The 15,427-nt window shown below is 34.8% G+C and overlaps 2 protein-coding genes across 2 annotated transcripts; both read right to left on the bottom strand.

The window, feature by feature from the left end:
- Positions 1–3,172: 3,172 nt before the first annotated feature.
- LOC102583254 (uncharacterized) lies at positions 3,173–9,782 on the bottom strand. Its single transcript, XM_006341074.2, has 5 exons — positions 9,468–9,782; positions 7,647–7,906; positions 7,354–7,565; positions 6,391–6,655; positions 3,173–3,650 (listed from the first exon to the last, which is right to left on the bottom strand). Exons 1-5 carry the CDS (start codon positions 9,550–9,552, stop codon positions 3,360–3,362), a joined length of 1,113 nt encoding a protein of 370 aa, XP_006341136.1. The 5' UTR covers positions 9,553–9,782; the 3' UTR covers positions 3,173–3,359.
- Positions 9,783–10,034: 252 nt separating this feature from the next.
- On the bottom strand, positions 10,035–15,259 carry LOC102583578 (uncharacterized). The gene is made up of 5 exons (XM_006341075.2): positions 15,027–15,259; positions 12,689–12,951; positions 11,845–12,056; positions 10,921–11,188; positions 10,035–10,517 (listed from the first exon to the last, which is right to left on the bottom strand). The coding sequence occupies exons 1-5, from the start codon at positions 15,118–15,120 to the stop codon at positions 10,212–10,214; spliced, it is 1,143 nt and encodes a 380-aa protein (XP_006341137.1). The 5' UTR covers positions 15,121–15,259; the 3' UTR covers positions 10,035–10,211.
- Positions 15,260–15,427: the final 168 nt, after the last annotated feature.

Genomic DNA, 15,427 nt, shown 5'->3' with positions numbered 1-15,427 from the left:
CTGATTTTTTCAGGGGGGGTGGGGGGGAGGGGTTAAGTGGGGTCCATTTTAGAAGATGTAAGCAAAAGGGGTGAAAAATTGTAGTACATAGAAATAATTTTGGGAAGTCTTATAAAAAACCAATGCTAAAAATAGGAAATTTTGGTCATGCATGGAGAGATCGACACGTATTAGACAGGTGTTATTTTGGTAATCGTTAAAATTGGGGTCTTACTTCACCCTACTTCTCCACGTGTCCCTTTTTAAAATAAATAAATAAATTTGTAAAGGGTTAAAAAAAATGTGTTAAAATAATTCTTTGCATGCATTCACTTTTCATCTTTTCACTTATAGGGTCCTTATCCTAGTATAGGTAGTAGGAGTTTTAGAGCATATTTGGTTTGACGGTCAAAAATTACTTATTTTGAGAAAATAATTTTTTTTTATAGAAATAAGTATTTTTGAGAAAAAAATAATTTATGTTGATTAGTTTGTTTGAGATCATTGTTTATGGAATTGTTGTATTTGAGTCGATAATCTTTTAAAAATAATTATTTTATCTTTATGAGTTAGTGGTGAAGTTTGAGTACATTATATTCTCTTCAAACTTCATTTGTGTGATTTCACTGAGTTTGTTGTTGTTATTATCAGTGACATACTTCAGGGGTATTGACTTCGACACCTCTTCATCAGAAAATTATATTATATAACTAGGTAAAAATATATTTTTCAGGTATATATTACTAACATTTTTTATTTTTTACACGATTTTACTTCTTTATTTTTGTCATTTCTTAATTAATTTTTTTGAGGATTGTTGTAGTTTGTTTGAGAAGTATTTCCTTTTTTTGATGGTTGTTAAGTAATTGATTGTGTCTGATTAAGTTTTTTCTTTAAAATATCTTTGAATGTTAAATTTTGAAAATGGATAATTATTATCATGACATATTCTACTATTATATTATTTAAACAAAGAGTTAACTAATTTTTTTAGCTATAGTATATTTATTTTAGAAAAAAGAAGATGGAAAATAGAGGAAAGAACGGTAGAAAACAAAGTAAAAATAATTACTAGTATTTATAGTTGATGGATTATGTCAAAGAGGAAAAGAAGAAGGATGAGATAACGAAAATAAATAAATTTATGAGATAGTATGGCAAATGCAAATTTTATGATAAGATATTTTTATTTTTTTTAAAATAATTATTTGAGCACTGTTGCTCCTGAAAATCAATTTTTTTTATTGGTCAGGTACTTCAAATCTAGAAAGATCTTGGGTACAATATTATTTATTTTGTGTAAAGTACAAACAATGTTGTATATAAAAATAAAATAAAAACTTTTTTTTCAAAATATCTTACCATCATTCAAATTTAGATTAACCTAAAGTCAATTCAGGTGAACTCGTAACACCGAATGACTAGATCCATCCATGGCTAGATACTACTCATTCATTTTATATGTTATGTCTTAGTTTTATTAGATACATTGTTTTAGAAATGCAAACAAACAAAGAAACATTATAGAATGAAATGAATTGCAAGTTGCACATATTGTCCCTACAAAAAAATTGTCTCACATGAAATTTAAAGTCAGTTATTATTGAGTTGATCGTTTGAATCTATAAGTTATTTTTTCTACATTTTCTTTTCTATGGGTCTATTTATAAACTAATTAATCCTTTAGATTCTTTATGTTAGTCTAAGGACATTGTTGTTGTGTCTACCACCTCTTGAGAAAATACGTAAACCGATGGACAACCCTTCAATGTCGCAATGGTGTGGGAGCATTATAATTAGTAATTGTTACGTAGTATCTCTCTTGAAGAAGCTAAAGTTTGACGTTGAAAATTTTCAATTATTAAGTTATAACAGGACTGAACAATATTCAAGAACGTAACAACTACTTAAATCCTTCCAAAAATGCAAGCCTCAATTATGAATGCTGTAGAAAAGTCCTTTAGTATACAAACAAACAAATGTGTCATAAATCATTCATTACAATCCTTTTGAAAGAAAAAAAAATTCATAAACATAAGAAGGGTATAATTGAGAACAAATTACAAAAAGATGTAAAAAAATAACTCAACCGGTTCACCGACACGGACGTGCGATTTTTATAGAGGTAACATTCTATGCAAATTACTTTAATGTCCCTTCTTTTGAAAGCAATGCGAAATTATGTGAGATTGATGTTGTGCTTTATCGCGATGGTCGGATATGGTAGGATGGATGCGATCCTTTCACCATTAGTTAGAGGTATCGAATTTAAGTTTTAGGCATAAAAAGAACTTTTGTAGGGAGTGATTTTCCGTAAACGTCATACATGATACGAAACTGAATCAGTAGGTTCTGTATATATACTAGATGTTGCACCTTGTGCTTTACCATCGAAGGTATGGTGGGATGAATGATATCTTTTCCCATGTGATTTCGAATTTGAGTCCGATGAAAAAATATATTTAAATAAAAAGGTTTTTTGATATTTTTCCTAAAAAATAAATCCATAAAATAGCAATATTTAAGTAATATTTTTTTAATGATATACAAAGTTGAGTTAGTATTAAATCAAGAAACAATTATTACCGTAGTTAGGCAATACTCTTTTTTTTGGTTTTCGCCCTGGCATTGAAATCCGACTATTTTAATTTTCCGCCACATAGGGCCCATTCGGGGAAGTGCTCCCTACCAATATCATTATTGTGTGTCTTCATTTTTAATGAATATATTCAGACACATAATTATTTCAGACTCAAATACACTTATAAGAATTGTGATAATAAGCTGATATTGTTTACGTAAAATTATGCATACATTACTATTGGTAATGAAATAAGAAAAAAGTTGATAGATAAATGATAAAAATTAGTGTTTTTAGTTCTTTGCTGCTTTATTTGATTTGTTTGTGTTTGAAGTTTAAACGTAAAACATTGATTAACTTTTTTCTTTTTAAAAAAAGAAAGATAAATTTTGCAAGTTATACATCCTGCAAAAGAATTTCGACTTGTACTAAATAACACCAACATTCTGTCCATGACGAGGCCTAAGAGATGGCCCGAGTCAAAATCATGTCGAATATAACACTTGATTGATGTGCTTGGTTACGATGCAATTTTGTATCGTTACTATCAGGTATAACTTTTGACATGATAGTAAGTGCTTGATACACGCTACCGTTTAAAAGGAAAAGGAAAATGTTTAAACATCACTATCCTTGATTACAAAAGGAGCACAAAAGAATTTCTAATACAAAATATTTCTCTCAAAGTCAACTTTGACATCAAAATATGAAATCGATAAAACCAGAGATATGTAGGCAACTTAAAACACATCACGACGTGCAAGATGAAACCTTGCACGTAGATATAAAAATGGTGAGTTTACGCGGTTAAAAGAGTCTTGATGATTTTCTCTCCGATTCCATCAATCATTGGAACCAAATGACCAGCACCTGGAATTTCATGATATTGGATCCATGGTAATTGCTCTGCAATGTACCTTTGTAGTGTGACGGGCGAGAGCCTATCCTCATCGCCTTGCCATAAGTGAATGGAACCTTCAATTTTAGGGAACGGATTCTCAAGATCCATTGGATCAAATTCCCATGTTCCGAATCCAATCATTAAGTCGCGGTGGAGGGATTCGTATTCTCCTTGTTGTCTTACCTGTGCCTGAAGGAGAATTGAGTAATAGAAACAGTGAGCTCAAACAACACAAGAAAATTGAAAACTTTTGGGAACTAAAAAGAGAAAAGAACACCAATTAAGTTATCTGTTTTCTATACAAACTTATCGGACAAAGCCATTAAGCCTAGTCAAACACTTGCTTCCCTTGAAAGCACGGTCTAGACAACGAGAAGCAAGCGTGAGAACATGACCAGACACAATAAGCAACTTTGCACATCGATTAAAATTTCTTAGCCTGTGGAGTTTAATCTTACTATTTATAAAAGCGGCATAAGCTCACTGATATCTGCCTCTAGGAATGAAAGCTTCAAAATGTTGATGCATAGAAGCTATGCTATAAGCAAACAATTGTCAATCAAAGGGTTGTCTTATTACTAGATTGTCGATGATATTGTTGAGGTGAGAATGCAAGATTGATTAATCAAAGCATATATTACGTTTCCAGCTTATGTAATTATGGCAAGGCTAGCGGTCCGTTTACGGGCTGAATTTTATGATGACTCAGATGAAAGCAAATAACTTGCAAGAGAAAGTAAGAAATTCTCCTACATTGCCATCATCGGGAGTCAATGTACTCCCTCCATTCCAAAGTCTGTGATGTTTTTAGCTTGGGCACACTCCTTAAGAAACTACTCATTCCTAGAAGATAAGAAGTGTTTTTACTAACATACCCCTAATTAAATGCCTTGAAGAAATAAGTGATTCTTTTTATTACCACGAATTCTCGTAAGCTTGAAAAGTTCATACGAGAATAGGCCACAACTAGAATGGACTATGATTTGAAAATGGCTAATGCTCAAAGATATGTATAAGCACGATTGTCAACTGCTAAGCTAATGAAATGGCATCCCAATAATGTTACCAGCCAAAAGGGTGTTCCCTCTCGAATAGAAGTGTCAATATCATCCCTCTGCATGACTCCCTAGGTATGCAAAGAGTCATCCTAAGGCCCGTTCTCCTATACACCACATCAACATAAACAACAAACATTTTCACCATAAAGATGGTATTCGGGCCAACTTGGGTGCACCTTGACTATTTCATTTGGTACCTGATACCTCCTATCAACACAAGTAGCGGAAACCTGACAACTAAGGCTTAGGCGGATGAGAAGAAATCCCCTAGATTTTCTTTTTTGTTAGCTCTGATAGGATTTGAAGCCTAGTCTCCCATGGTTCTTATTCTCCATATACAACAAGCTTATTAGGCCCCATTTTTGTTAAAGGCCTCGTAAATTAATAGTGAGACTTCGAGGTTTCAACAAATGTGGGTCCTCCCAAGACCCCCACCTAGACATCTTTGGCCAGAAACATAGTACTCCCTCCGTTTCAATTTATTTGTCTTACTTTCCCTTTTAGCCCATTTAAAAAAAAGGTCTATTACCTTTTTTTGCAATCCTTTAATTCCAACTTTCTACGTGGCTTGTTTAAGACTATAAGATTAAAGGACATTTTGGTACATTCTACGTATCTTTAGTTTAAGACCACAAGATTAAAAAGTCTTTCTTTCTTAAACTTCATGCCAAGTCAAAACCAGACAAACAAATTGACACAGAGGGAGTATGTCCTAATTCAACTATGAACCATTACAGCGGACTACATTATTCATTATCCCTAACAATGTCTCCTTATTAAACACCAATTGATGCTTAAACACAAAGTATTGTTTCCTTATTCAATAAATGATTCATTAAACTGAACTAAATTGGCTGATATACTTTATTTCCAAGGGGTGATCTAATGGTCGAAAAATTGGAGTAATGAATCCTAGCATATTCAAAACCAAAAAAATTATTCTTATTTGTATAAATGTTGGTGGACAGAGTTAATAAATACGTGTTTAATGTATTGGTAAAAGATAAAAGGCATCCATAGATTAGTCAAGGTGCACAATATTGTCTGAGCAGCATCGTCATCAAAAGGAAAAGAAAGTTTAACCATTATGCCTTGTTATGTCTATTTGTTGAATGTTGATCAATCCTTACCATTGGAAGTACTATGATTGACCTCAGTGTATATTTTCATATCAATGCTTCACATTTGATACTCAGATACAAATACGTATTCCTTCTTTTTTAAATTGGTAACATGTATTCCTCACATACCTAAGCTGGAGTTCAGAGTTGTAGATTAGCCAACTTGTGCGTGAACAAATCTTGATTCAGCTTCTATAAGCACAAACTTGCTACATTTTGGTGAGCATGAATTTGTCACATTTACTCTTGTAAACTTCGATTGCAATAATCCCAAACGTGGAGGTTCTTATTCTAGGTCTAAAAATATAAACTTAGCATTTCCAAGTGACTCAGTAGACCGCATGCTATACTCCAAAGCATAGGCTAACTCCATAACACACTTACAAGAATGCCAGCCATCAATTAGTTTGCCTTTTGTTTATCTCTCGCAGTCTCTCTCAGTTACACCCACCCACCCCACCCTGCCTCCACAGTTGATAGTAGAAAGTTATGTTGGTCTATTAACGGTTGATTCCAGAACTTGATTCTGGATTGAAGAAAATAGATATTATCATACCACGCTAAGCTAAAGCTTGAGATGGGTAAATATTTCCTTAGCAAAGTTTGAGGTGGTTTCCAAGCTCAAGTAGTGTGCAGTCAGGCTCAAGCTCAACTCAAATAATTTCCAACCCAAATTTATAAATGTAGCTGCAATACCATCCTCCTAACATCTTCTTTTAACAAATTGATATTATAGGAAAGAGCACTTACACGATAGTCTTGGCTCGAACTTTGCTTGGAAACTAGCTCTAGGTCCTTCGAAGAGAAAACTGCAGGGTTGCGACCTGCAGCACTGCATGAAGGAAAGAACTTCTGAGTGTTCCACCAATAAGTGAGCCACGGAAGGTAATGAGCAACACGAAGAGTCCATTTGTCTTGAGGAAGTCGAAGGTTGAATGCTTCTTGGGACATATTCACAGGTAACCTAGGCCACCAATAGTTGACAACTGGTGCAATAAGAGCAGCACCTGCCAACCTATTTCAAGTAATGAACGTGATTCTTGAATCTTGATATTCATTTCAAATAACTTAATAAAACAAATAAACAATCATAGAACAAAAATCTTAAGTTTGTGCTCCTGACAAAAGGAGTTGAGACTCCTTTATAGAGTCTGCTTTTCCAGAAAAAAAATTCAAGCTTTTCTTCCACAAACTACTGAACCTATAAAAATTCCATATGAACATGGGCAGAGCTAGGGCCCCTTCGCGGAAAGTTATACTGTATTTTCAAGGTCAAAGGTATTTTTTTAGAGTTAATGGTCAAAAACACATCCAAACTATGACTTTTTCGCGAGTTTCATACCTCAACTATCCATTGTTCTCTTTACCTATCTAAACTGTCATTCCCTTAGTATTAAGACACACCTCGATGTTGTGTTGGCCAAATATTTGTTCTCAATCAACAACAAGAGCATGTAGGCCAACTCAACATCGAGGTATGTTTTAATACAATTGAGTGATAGTTGAGGTATGAAACTCGCGAAAAACGTGATAATTTAGGTATGTTCTTTCGCCATTAACTCTATTCTTTTATGTATAAATAATAGATGTCACTGGCTTCTTCGTGTGTTTACTTTTTTATATTGTAAGGTCCCTTAGTAAAAAAACTTGGTTCAGCCATTGCATATGAGGTAGAACGCTCTCCTAATGTACATGTAACAAAAATGAGATTACCTGTGAGGAATGTATCTGAGGCAGGTCCAAACAGCCTGTCCCCCCATTGAAAATCCCATAACATAGAATTTGGATCCTAGACCTAATTGATCGGCAAGCTCCTGTATATCAAAAGCTAAACTCTTGACTGTTCGTTTTGGATTAGGATCACTTTCTCCATAACCAGGTCTGTCAAAGGAAACAATGTACACTCCTAAACTTTCAATGACATCCTGCAAGAAAACCAAAAATTATGTCCAAAATACATAGTTGGTCCATAAAAGAATACGAGCAAAAGAATCAAGTGACGTTACTTGAGAGAGGATGTTAATTGGAACATCATGCCTACAACCATCGTACCCATGGATATACACAATCTTATATTTTGCATTATCTCTAGATACACCAATCTCCTTGTAAGCCAAGTGTCTTCCATCACCAAGTTTGATTCTAGGTGCAGTGACGGGAGGGCCATCTGGGGACCCACATGTCTTAGGGGGAGGTGGTCGTGTTGCCTGATAACCCCACGCTAATAACCCAATCAAAACAACCAGAGGAATTTTCACAAACGCCCCTGAAATGATATCATTTGAGTTGCAAGATAATTAAGAATTCAAATAATTTGGAAAGACAAATAGACGAGCAATAGTATTCAAGCATCTTAAAAAAACTTTTTAAAAAAAGGACATTGTTTAGAGAAACATTTGCACACTCAAGCAACTTAAATAAAGTTAAACTAAAATCTTCGGTTTTGAGAAAATACAGAATGTATCCAGTTTCAAGATTGATGAAGAGCATCTAATAATACAAGAATTTTCTTTGAAATTTTGAATAGAAGCATTTGCAAACTCAAGCAAGTCAAGTCAAATTTTTTGGTTGAAACAACCATTATAATTTCTATTTGCAGTTTCTAACTAAAACGATACTAATATGGGCATTCAAATGTAAGAAAAAAAGTAAACTCATATTCAAAAATAAAAACTTTCCACCAAATGTAACAAAGTTATCAACTTCTGATTTTGGTTTCCCAACCTAGTGTCTGGTACCCACATTGGGACGTGACTAATCTGTATTCGTGTCGGGAAGTCCCACATTGGAGGATAAAATGCTCCGTAACAACAGCGACTCCCTACCTCGGCTCAAACCCGACACCTTTGGTTAGGAAAGTTATCAACTTTACATAACAAAGATTCAGTTCATCACTATACTTTCTACATGCCTCAACAAACTCATTCAGATGTGAGAAAAGAGTACCAAAATCATAATCAAAACTTTCCACCAAATGCTACAAAGTTATCAAGTTTTGTTTTTGATTTCAAAACCTAGTGTCCGGTACCCGCATTGGGACCGACTAAATCCATGTTCGCCCCGGAAAGTCACACATTGGGGATAAAATGCTCCCTAACAAAGGGAGACTCCTAGCTAGGCTTGTACCCGACACCACTAGTTAAGAAAGTTATCAACTTTACAAAATAAAGATTCAGTTCTTCACTATATTTACTACATGCTCCAACAAACTCATTCAAGTGTGAGAAAAACTTTCAAAATCGTAATCAAAATCAAAAACTTCCCACCAAATGCAATAAAGTTATCAACTTTTGTTTTTGGTTTCCAAACTTGGTGTCCGGTACCCACATTGAGACCCGACTAAATCCAGATTTGCATTGGGAAATCCCACCTTAGGGATAAATATTCCCTAACAAAGGAAACTCTTTACCTCAGATCGAACCCAGACCTCCAATTAAGAAAGTTATCAACTTTATATAATAAAGATTCAATTCACTACTGTATTTTCCACATGCCCCAGTAAACACATCAGATGTGAAAAAATATAAAAATCAAAACTTCCCACCAACTGTAACAAAATATCAATTTTTGTTTTTGGTTTCCCAACCAAGTGTCCGGTACCCGCATTGGGACCCAATTAAATCCAGATTCACATCGAAAAATCCCACCTTAGGTATAAAGTACTATCTAACAAAGGCAATTCCCTACCTCAGCTCGAACCCGAGAACTCTAGTTAAGAAACTCACCAACTTTACATAATAAAGATTCAGTTCTTCACTATATTTTCAACATATGATAAATTTATACCAAAAAAAAAAGAGAAATAAAAGGAGAAAAAGAAAACCCACCAGAAGGAAGAGGAAAAGAACTTTTTTGCTTAGCTTTACGAGTATGAGCCCTAGCTGAAGCTGCTGAAATCTTCTTTGTTGCCATTTTTTTTTTTTCCTTCTTTTTCAGCTGAATCAAATTCTTGATTTTGAAATTACAAATTCTGTATTTTACAGTCTAAATTTACAAAAATTATACAAAAAGGAAGATTGAAGAGATCTGTGTCTCATCTCTCTGATCTAAAAGTGTTGCTATTTTTAGCATATGATCTATCCATAACATTTGGCAAAAACCTTTTTTCCTTTCTTTCTATTTTTTTCCCTTTTTTAAAAAAAAAAGTTTAGGACTGTGGAACTGGAAACAATGAATAATTTATTTTTAATATATAGTACTATTACTAAATATTAATAGTATTCGTATTAACTTACGTACACCTTAATTAATTACACAACAAAGTTTAAGTATATGTTTGATGTATTATGACCTTATTAATTATTAACAAATATTCAAGTTTGTTCAATGACAAGAGCTTCACAAGTTAGAAAGTGTTTATGACTATATCTACTACTTGATCGAAAAAAACAATGTTGGTCGAACTCTTCAAAAATGTATAGCATTTAGAAGATTCGACATACATACAATAATATTTTTGAAGAGTCCCAACGACTTGAGTAGAATTTAATTATTAACAAAATATTCAAATTTGTTCAATGACCAAAAGAGTCATTGAATCCAATAGTAAAACCAATAGCCCTTTATAGCTTTTACATAACAAAAGGCTCTCCAAGTAAAAATGTCTTCATGACTTTATCTCCCATTCCTTCAGCCCATGGAAACATATGACCTCCTCCTTTCATTTCATGATAGTGAATCCATGGGAGTTTCTTCGCGATGAATCGTTGTAGAATGACTGGTACATGCCCGTCTTCATCACCTTGCCAAATGTGAACGGACCCTTCCCCGTTAGGGAATGGGTTTTCTAGTTCCATCGGATCAAATTCCCATGTCCCGAAACCTACCATTAGGTCGCGATGGATGGACTCATACTCCCCTTGCTGTCTTACCAAGTCCTAACCTCAAATCAAAAAACAGAACAGAACTCAGAGTTAAGTACTTGTTAGTTGCTAGTATGCATTAGGCAAGAACAAGAATTAGGAGAATTAACTCAAACAATTTGCTAATCAAAATCAACACATATAATTGTGGAATTAAGTTATATACAATACTATCAGCGTAATTTAACTAGTTATAACAAGTTATGACTCTATCTTGCGTGTTACGGTGTTACTATATCAGATTTGATATGAAGCGTCTCCTACTGTCGCTAATGATGCAAAAAACTTATATGTAACTCTATTTGAAGCACAGAGTTTTTCCAAATTCGCGAATCCATTGTTGATCCACCATTGATCTTACTTCAAAGTCGCGTGAAAATGAAATGTGGATATGCTAAGAAGCTAAAGGAGTACTCACCCGATATTTACTCTGATATGAATCAAAGATAGGCATTAGAACTCTGTCTTGCTCTAAAAGAATATCCTCGCTGCCCGTTGCAACGCTGGAAGAAGGAAACAATTTTTGAGTGTTCCACCAGTAAGTCAGCCATGGAAAATAGTGTGCAATCCGAAGTGTCCATTGATCCTGCACGAGCTGTTCGTAGTACGCTTGTTTAGTCAAGTTTGCAGGAAAACTACCCCACCAGTAGTTAGTCACAGGTGTTAGAAGAATTGCTCCAGCCAATCTGTTACACATTTCAAATGTCACAAGTTAAGATGGAAACCTATATGCACCCGAGAAGGTCACCTAAAAGATAACTACGACAGATTAATGTAAACTAATAATGTAAAAGTCGTTAGCATCGTCAGTGTCTATAAGTTAAATCTGAAGAACTAAACTACTTTCTCTGAAAAATCAATTTATACACATAGAAAAGGAAAAAAAAAGCCAATCCGTAAGATGATTTCTCCGCACCTGCTTAAGCATTGATAGACAAAGTTACCCATGTATGCGCTGGTGGGAGTTAGCAGGTACTCTGTTAAATAGTTGAGGTGCGAACAAACTAATCCAGACACCATAAATTTAACTTATACTAGTGGGAAGTTCAGTCCTATGTGGTACAACTAATACGACAAGCTAATACGGACACTGAGAAAGTCATCTAAAAGATAACTACAACAGATTAACATACACTAATACTATAAAAATCAGTGGCACCGTCAGTGTCTATAAGTTAAACCCAAAGAACTAAACTACTTTCTCTGAACAATCAAGTCAATTCATAAGATGACTTCTCCTCATCTGCTTAAGCATTGGTAGACAAAGTTACCCATATATGCGCTGGTGGGACGTAACATGTACCTTGTTAAATAGTTGAGGTGCGAGGAAACTAAATGATACCTGTGAGGAATATATTTGAGAAGGCCCCAAACAGCTTGTCCACCCATAGAAAATCCCATAACATAAAATTTAGATCCCAATTCCAATTGATCAGCTAATTCCTCTATATCAAGAGCTAAGGTCTTTGGCGTTCTTTTTGGATGAGGATCACTTTCACCATAACCAGGTCTATCAATTGACACAATATATATTCCCAAGCTTTGCATAAGCTCCTGCAACCACAAACAAAATTTCATTAATTGCAGCCACAAATATATTCAAGCAGACGGTAAGTGTCCCTCCATCCTTAATCAAGCTCCGGATCCAAGCTCTAGAAATAAAGTCGCTGTTGTTAGGAGCCTTAACCCTCAAAGTGGGACTTCCAGATGTGAATTCGGACTAGTCATGCACCAAATCGGATGTTGGACACCGGGTGGGAAACTAAAAAGAATACTAAACACAACCTTTATAAGTACCCCTCAATAATTAACCAGAGATCTAAGGTTTGAACTCTGAAAATGTAGTTGCATTGGGCCGGGAGCCTTAAAACTAGGACTTCCGGACACAAATTCAGATTAGTAGGGCTCCAATAGATGCCGGACACCGGATGGGAAACCAAGACGAATACTCAAACAACCTTTAAAAGTATCCCTTCATCCTTAACTAGAATCACCAGACTCTTGGGGGTTGAGCTCTGAAAATAGAGTAATCTTTGGTCGGGAGCCTTAAAAGTGAAACCTCCCAACACAAATCTAAATTAGTCGGACCCCAAAACAAATATCGGACACAAACAAAACGAAAAAGAAACTAAAAACTATTCTAAGGGAGGGCGAGGGGAGAACAAGTAAAGATGAAACATACATACAGGAGAAGTAGTTGTGTGCAAAGCAACATCATGTCTAACACAATCAAAGCCATGGATGAAAACAAATTTGTGTTTTGCTTGGTCTCTAGGAACACCATTTTCTTTATATGTCAAATATCTCCCATCAGAAAGCTTCACTCTCGGTGCTGTAATTAGAGGTCCATTTGGTGAACCACAAATCTTTGGTGATGGTGGCATAATTGCCCTATAAATCAGTGCCAATATCACAATTCCAAAAAGGGCTACCATATTTCTCATCATTCCTGAAAATGGAAAGATTTCAAGAAAATAATAAGAGAAATCAAGAAACCTTTTTTGATGAATGTTGGACCTACAATAAGAACCTTCCCTTAGGAAACATCAAGAAGAAAAATAATTATGCCATGTAAACATGCACCCATAAATAAACAAAATTTTAAGTAAACTCATGTCATATAAAATCAGTTATGTATTTGTATAACACAAGTTTGTTCAACTGCTATACAATAAAAAGGAAAAACTGAGCAAAAAACTAGTAAATTTTGTTTGCCGAATATTTATATTATTGAAACTTCTATTTTGACTGTTTACACCAACACAATAACTTTGTGTTACTTTACTATTCTTAATGTGCATGTTTTTTTTTTCTTTTTAAGTCTCATAAGTTCAATGACCTTTTAAGCTATTAAACGTAATACTTCAAGCGTGGTTTTTTATCGTTAATTCAAAATTTAAAAGTCCTACTATTAAACTTCAATAGTTGAGGGTAGGTGCTTCGCTTTAGATGACCACACAAGAACAAGAGATTCTTTTTAATAGTTGAGGTAGGTGATTTTTTTTTTAAAAATCATGCATGTGTGTATATATATATATCATTTGTTCATTACAATATGGTTTCCCACCCTAGTGTTCAGTACCTAAATTTCCGCATTGAAACCTGACTAAATGCAGATTTGCAGCGGAAAATTCCACATTGGGGAATAAAATGCTCTCTAAACAAGGGTGACCATAGTCAAAATCTAAACTTCCCACCAAATGCAACAAAGTTATCAACTGGTTTCAGTTTCCCAAACCATTATCCGATGCGGGATGCAACTAAATCTGGATTTGCACCGGAAAGAAATCTTACATTGGAGGATAAAATGCTCCCTCTAACAAAGGCGACTCCATACCCCGGCTCAAACCCGACATGTTTGGTTAAGAAAGTTATCAATTCACATAACAAACTCATCCAAATGTTAGAAAAACTATCAAAATCATAAGCAAAATCAAAACATCCCACCAAATCTAACAAAGTTATCAACTTTTGTTTTTGGTTTCTCAACCCAGTGTCCGGTACCTGCATTGAGACCCAACCTACCTAAATCCGGAAAGTCCTACATTGAGTGAAAAAAATACTCTTTAACAATGGCAATTCCTTACACTGGCTCAAACCCGACACCTCTAGTTAAGAAAGTTATCAACTTTTGTTTTTTGGTTTCTCAACCCAGTGTCCGGTACCTGCATTGAGATCCAACCCACCTAAATGCGGAAATTCCTACATTGAGTGAAAAAAATACTCTTTAACAATGGCAATTCCTTACACTGGCTCAAACCCGACACCTCTAGTTAAGAAAGTTATCAACTTTTGTTTTTTGGTTTCTCAACCCAGTGTCCGGTACCTGCATTGAGATCCAACCCACCTAAATGCGGAAATTCCTACATTGAGTGAAAAAAATACTCTTTAACAATGGCAATTCCTTACACTGGCTCAAACCCGACACCTCTAGTTAAGAAAGTTATCAACTTTTGTTTTTTGGTTTCTCAACCCAGTGTCCGGTACCTGCATTGAGATCCAACCCACCTAAATCCGCAAAAGTCCTACATTGAGTGAAAAAAAAATACTCTTTAACAATGGCAACTCCTTACTCTGGCTCAAACCCGATACCTCTAGTTAAGAAAGTTATCAACTTTTGTTTTTTGGTTTCTCAACCCAGTGTCCGGTACCTGCATTGAGACCCAACCTACCTAAATCCGGAAAGTCCTACATTGAGTGAAAAAAATACTCTTTAACAATGGCAACTCCTTGCTCCAGCTCAAACCCGAGACCTCTGATTAACAAAGTTATCGACTTTTATTTTTGGTTTCTCAACCAAGTGTCCGATGCCCGAATTAGGACCCAACCCAACTAAACCCATATTCGCGCCAAGAAATCCCACATTAGAGCTAACATACTCCCTAACAAAGGCAACTTTCTACCTCAGTTCAAACCCGAGACCTCTAATTAAAAGAAAGTTATCAACTTTACATAATACAGATTCAATTCTTCAATATATTTTCAACATAAGATAAAATAAAATTGAAAAATACGAAAACCCACCAGAAGGAAGAGGAAAATAAGTCTTTTGCTTAGCTTTACGAGTATGAGCCCTAGCTGAAGCTGCTGAAATTTTCCTTGTTGCCCCACCTGCCATTTTTTTCCAGCTGCAGCAAATTCTTGATTTTGAAATTACAAATTCTGTAATTTGCACTCTAAATTTTACAAAAAGGAACACTGAACAGATCTGAGTCTCAGCTCATGTACTTTTAATTTTTATTTTTTTTAACATATGATGTAACGACAGCTTATGACCCCACCCATTTTTTATTGCTATCACCAACTTGTCCTTTTAGATTAAAGGTAGTTTGTGTATTAACCCCAACGATAGCTTCAGCGTGTTTTAGAAGAAAAAAAAAATTAAAAATGTTATTTTCTTTTATTTTATTTTAACTTAATTAGTA

Source organism: Solanum tuberosum, unplaced genomic scaffold (assembly GCF_000226075.1).
Source record: "Solanum tuberosum cultivar DM 1-3 516 R44 unplaced genomic scaffold, SolTub_3.0 scf00021, whole genome shotgun sequence".
Taxonomy (NCBI): Eukaryota; Viridiplantae; Streptophyta; class Magnoliopsida; order Solanales; family Solanaceae; genus Solanum; species Solanum tuberosum.
The sequence above is the reverse complement of the archived record's forward strand: the minus strand, read 5'-3'. Positions and strand labels throughout refer to the sequence as shown.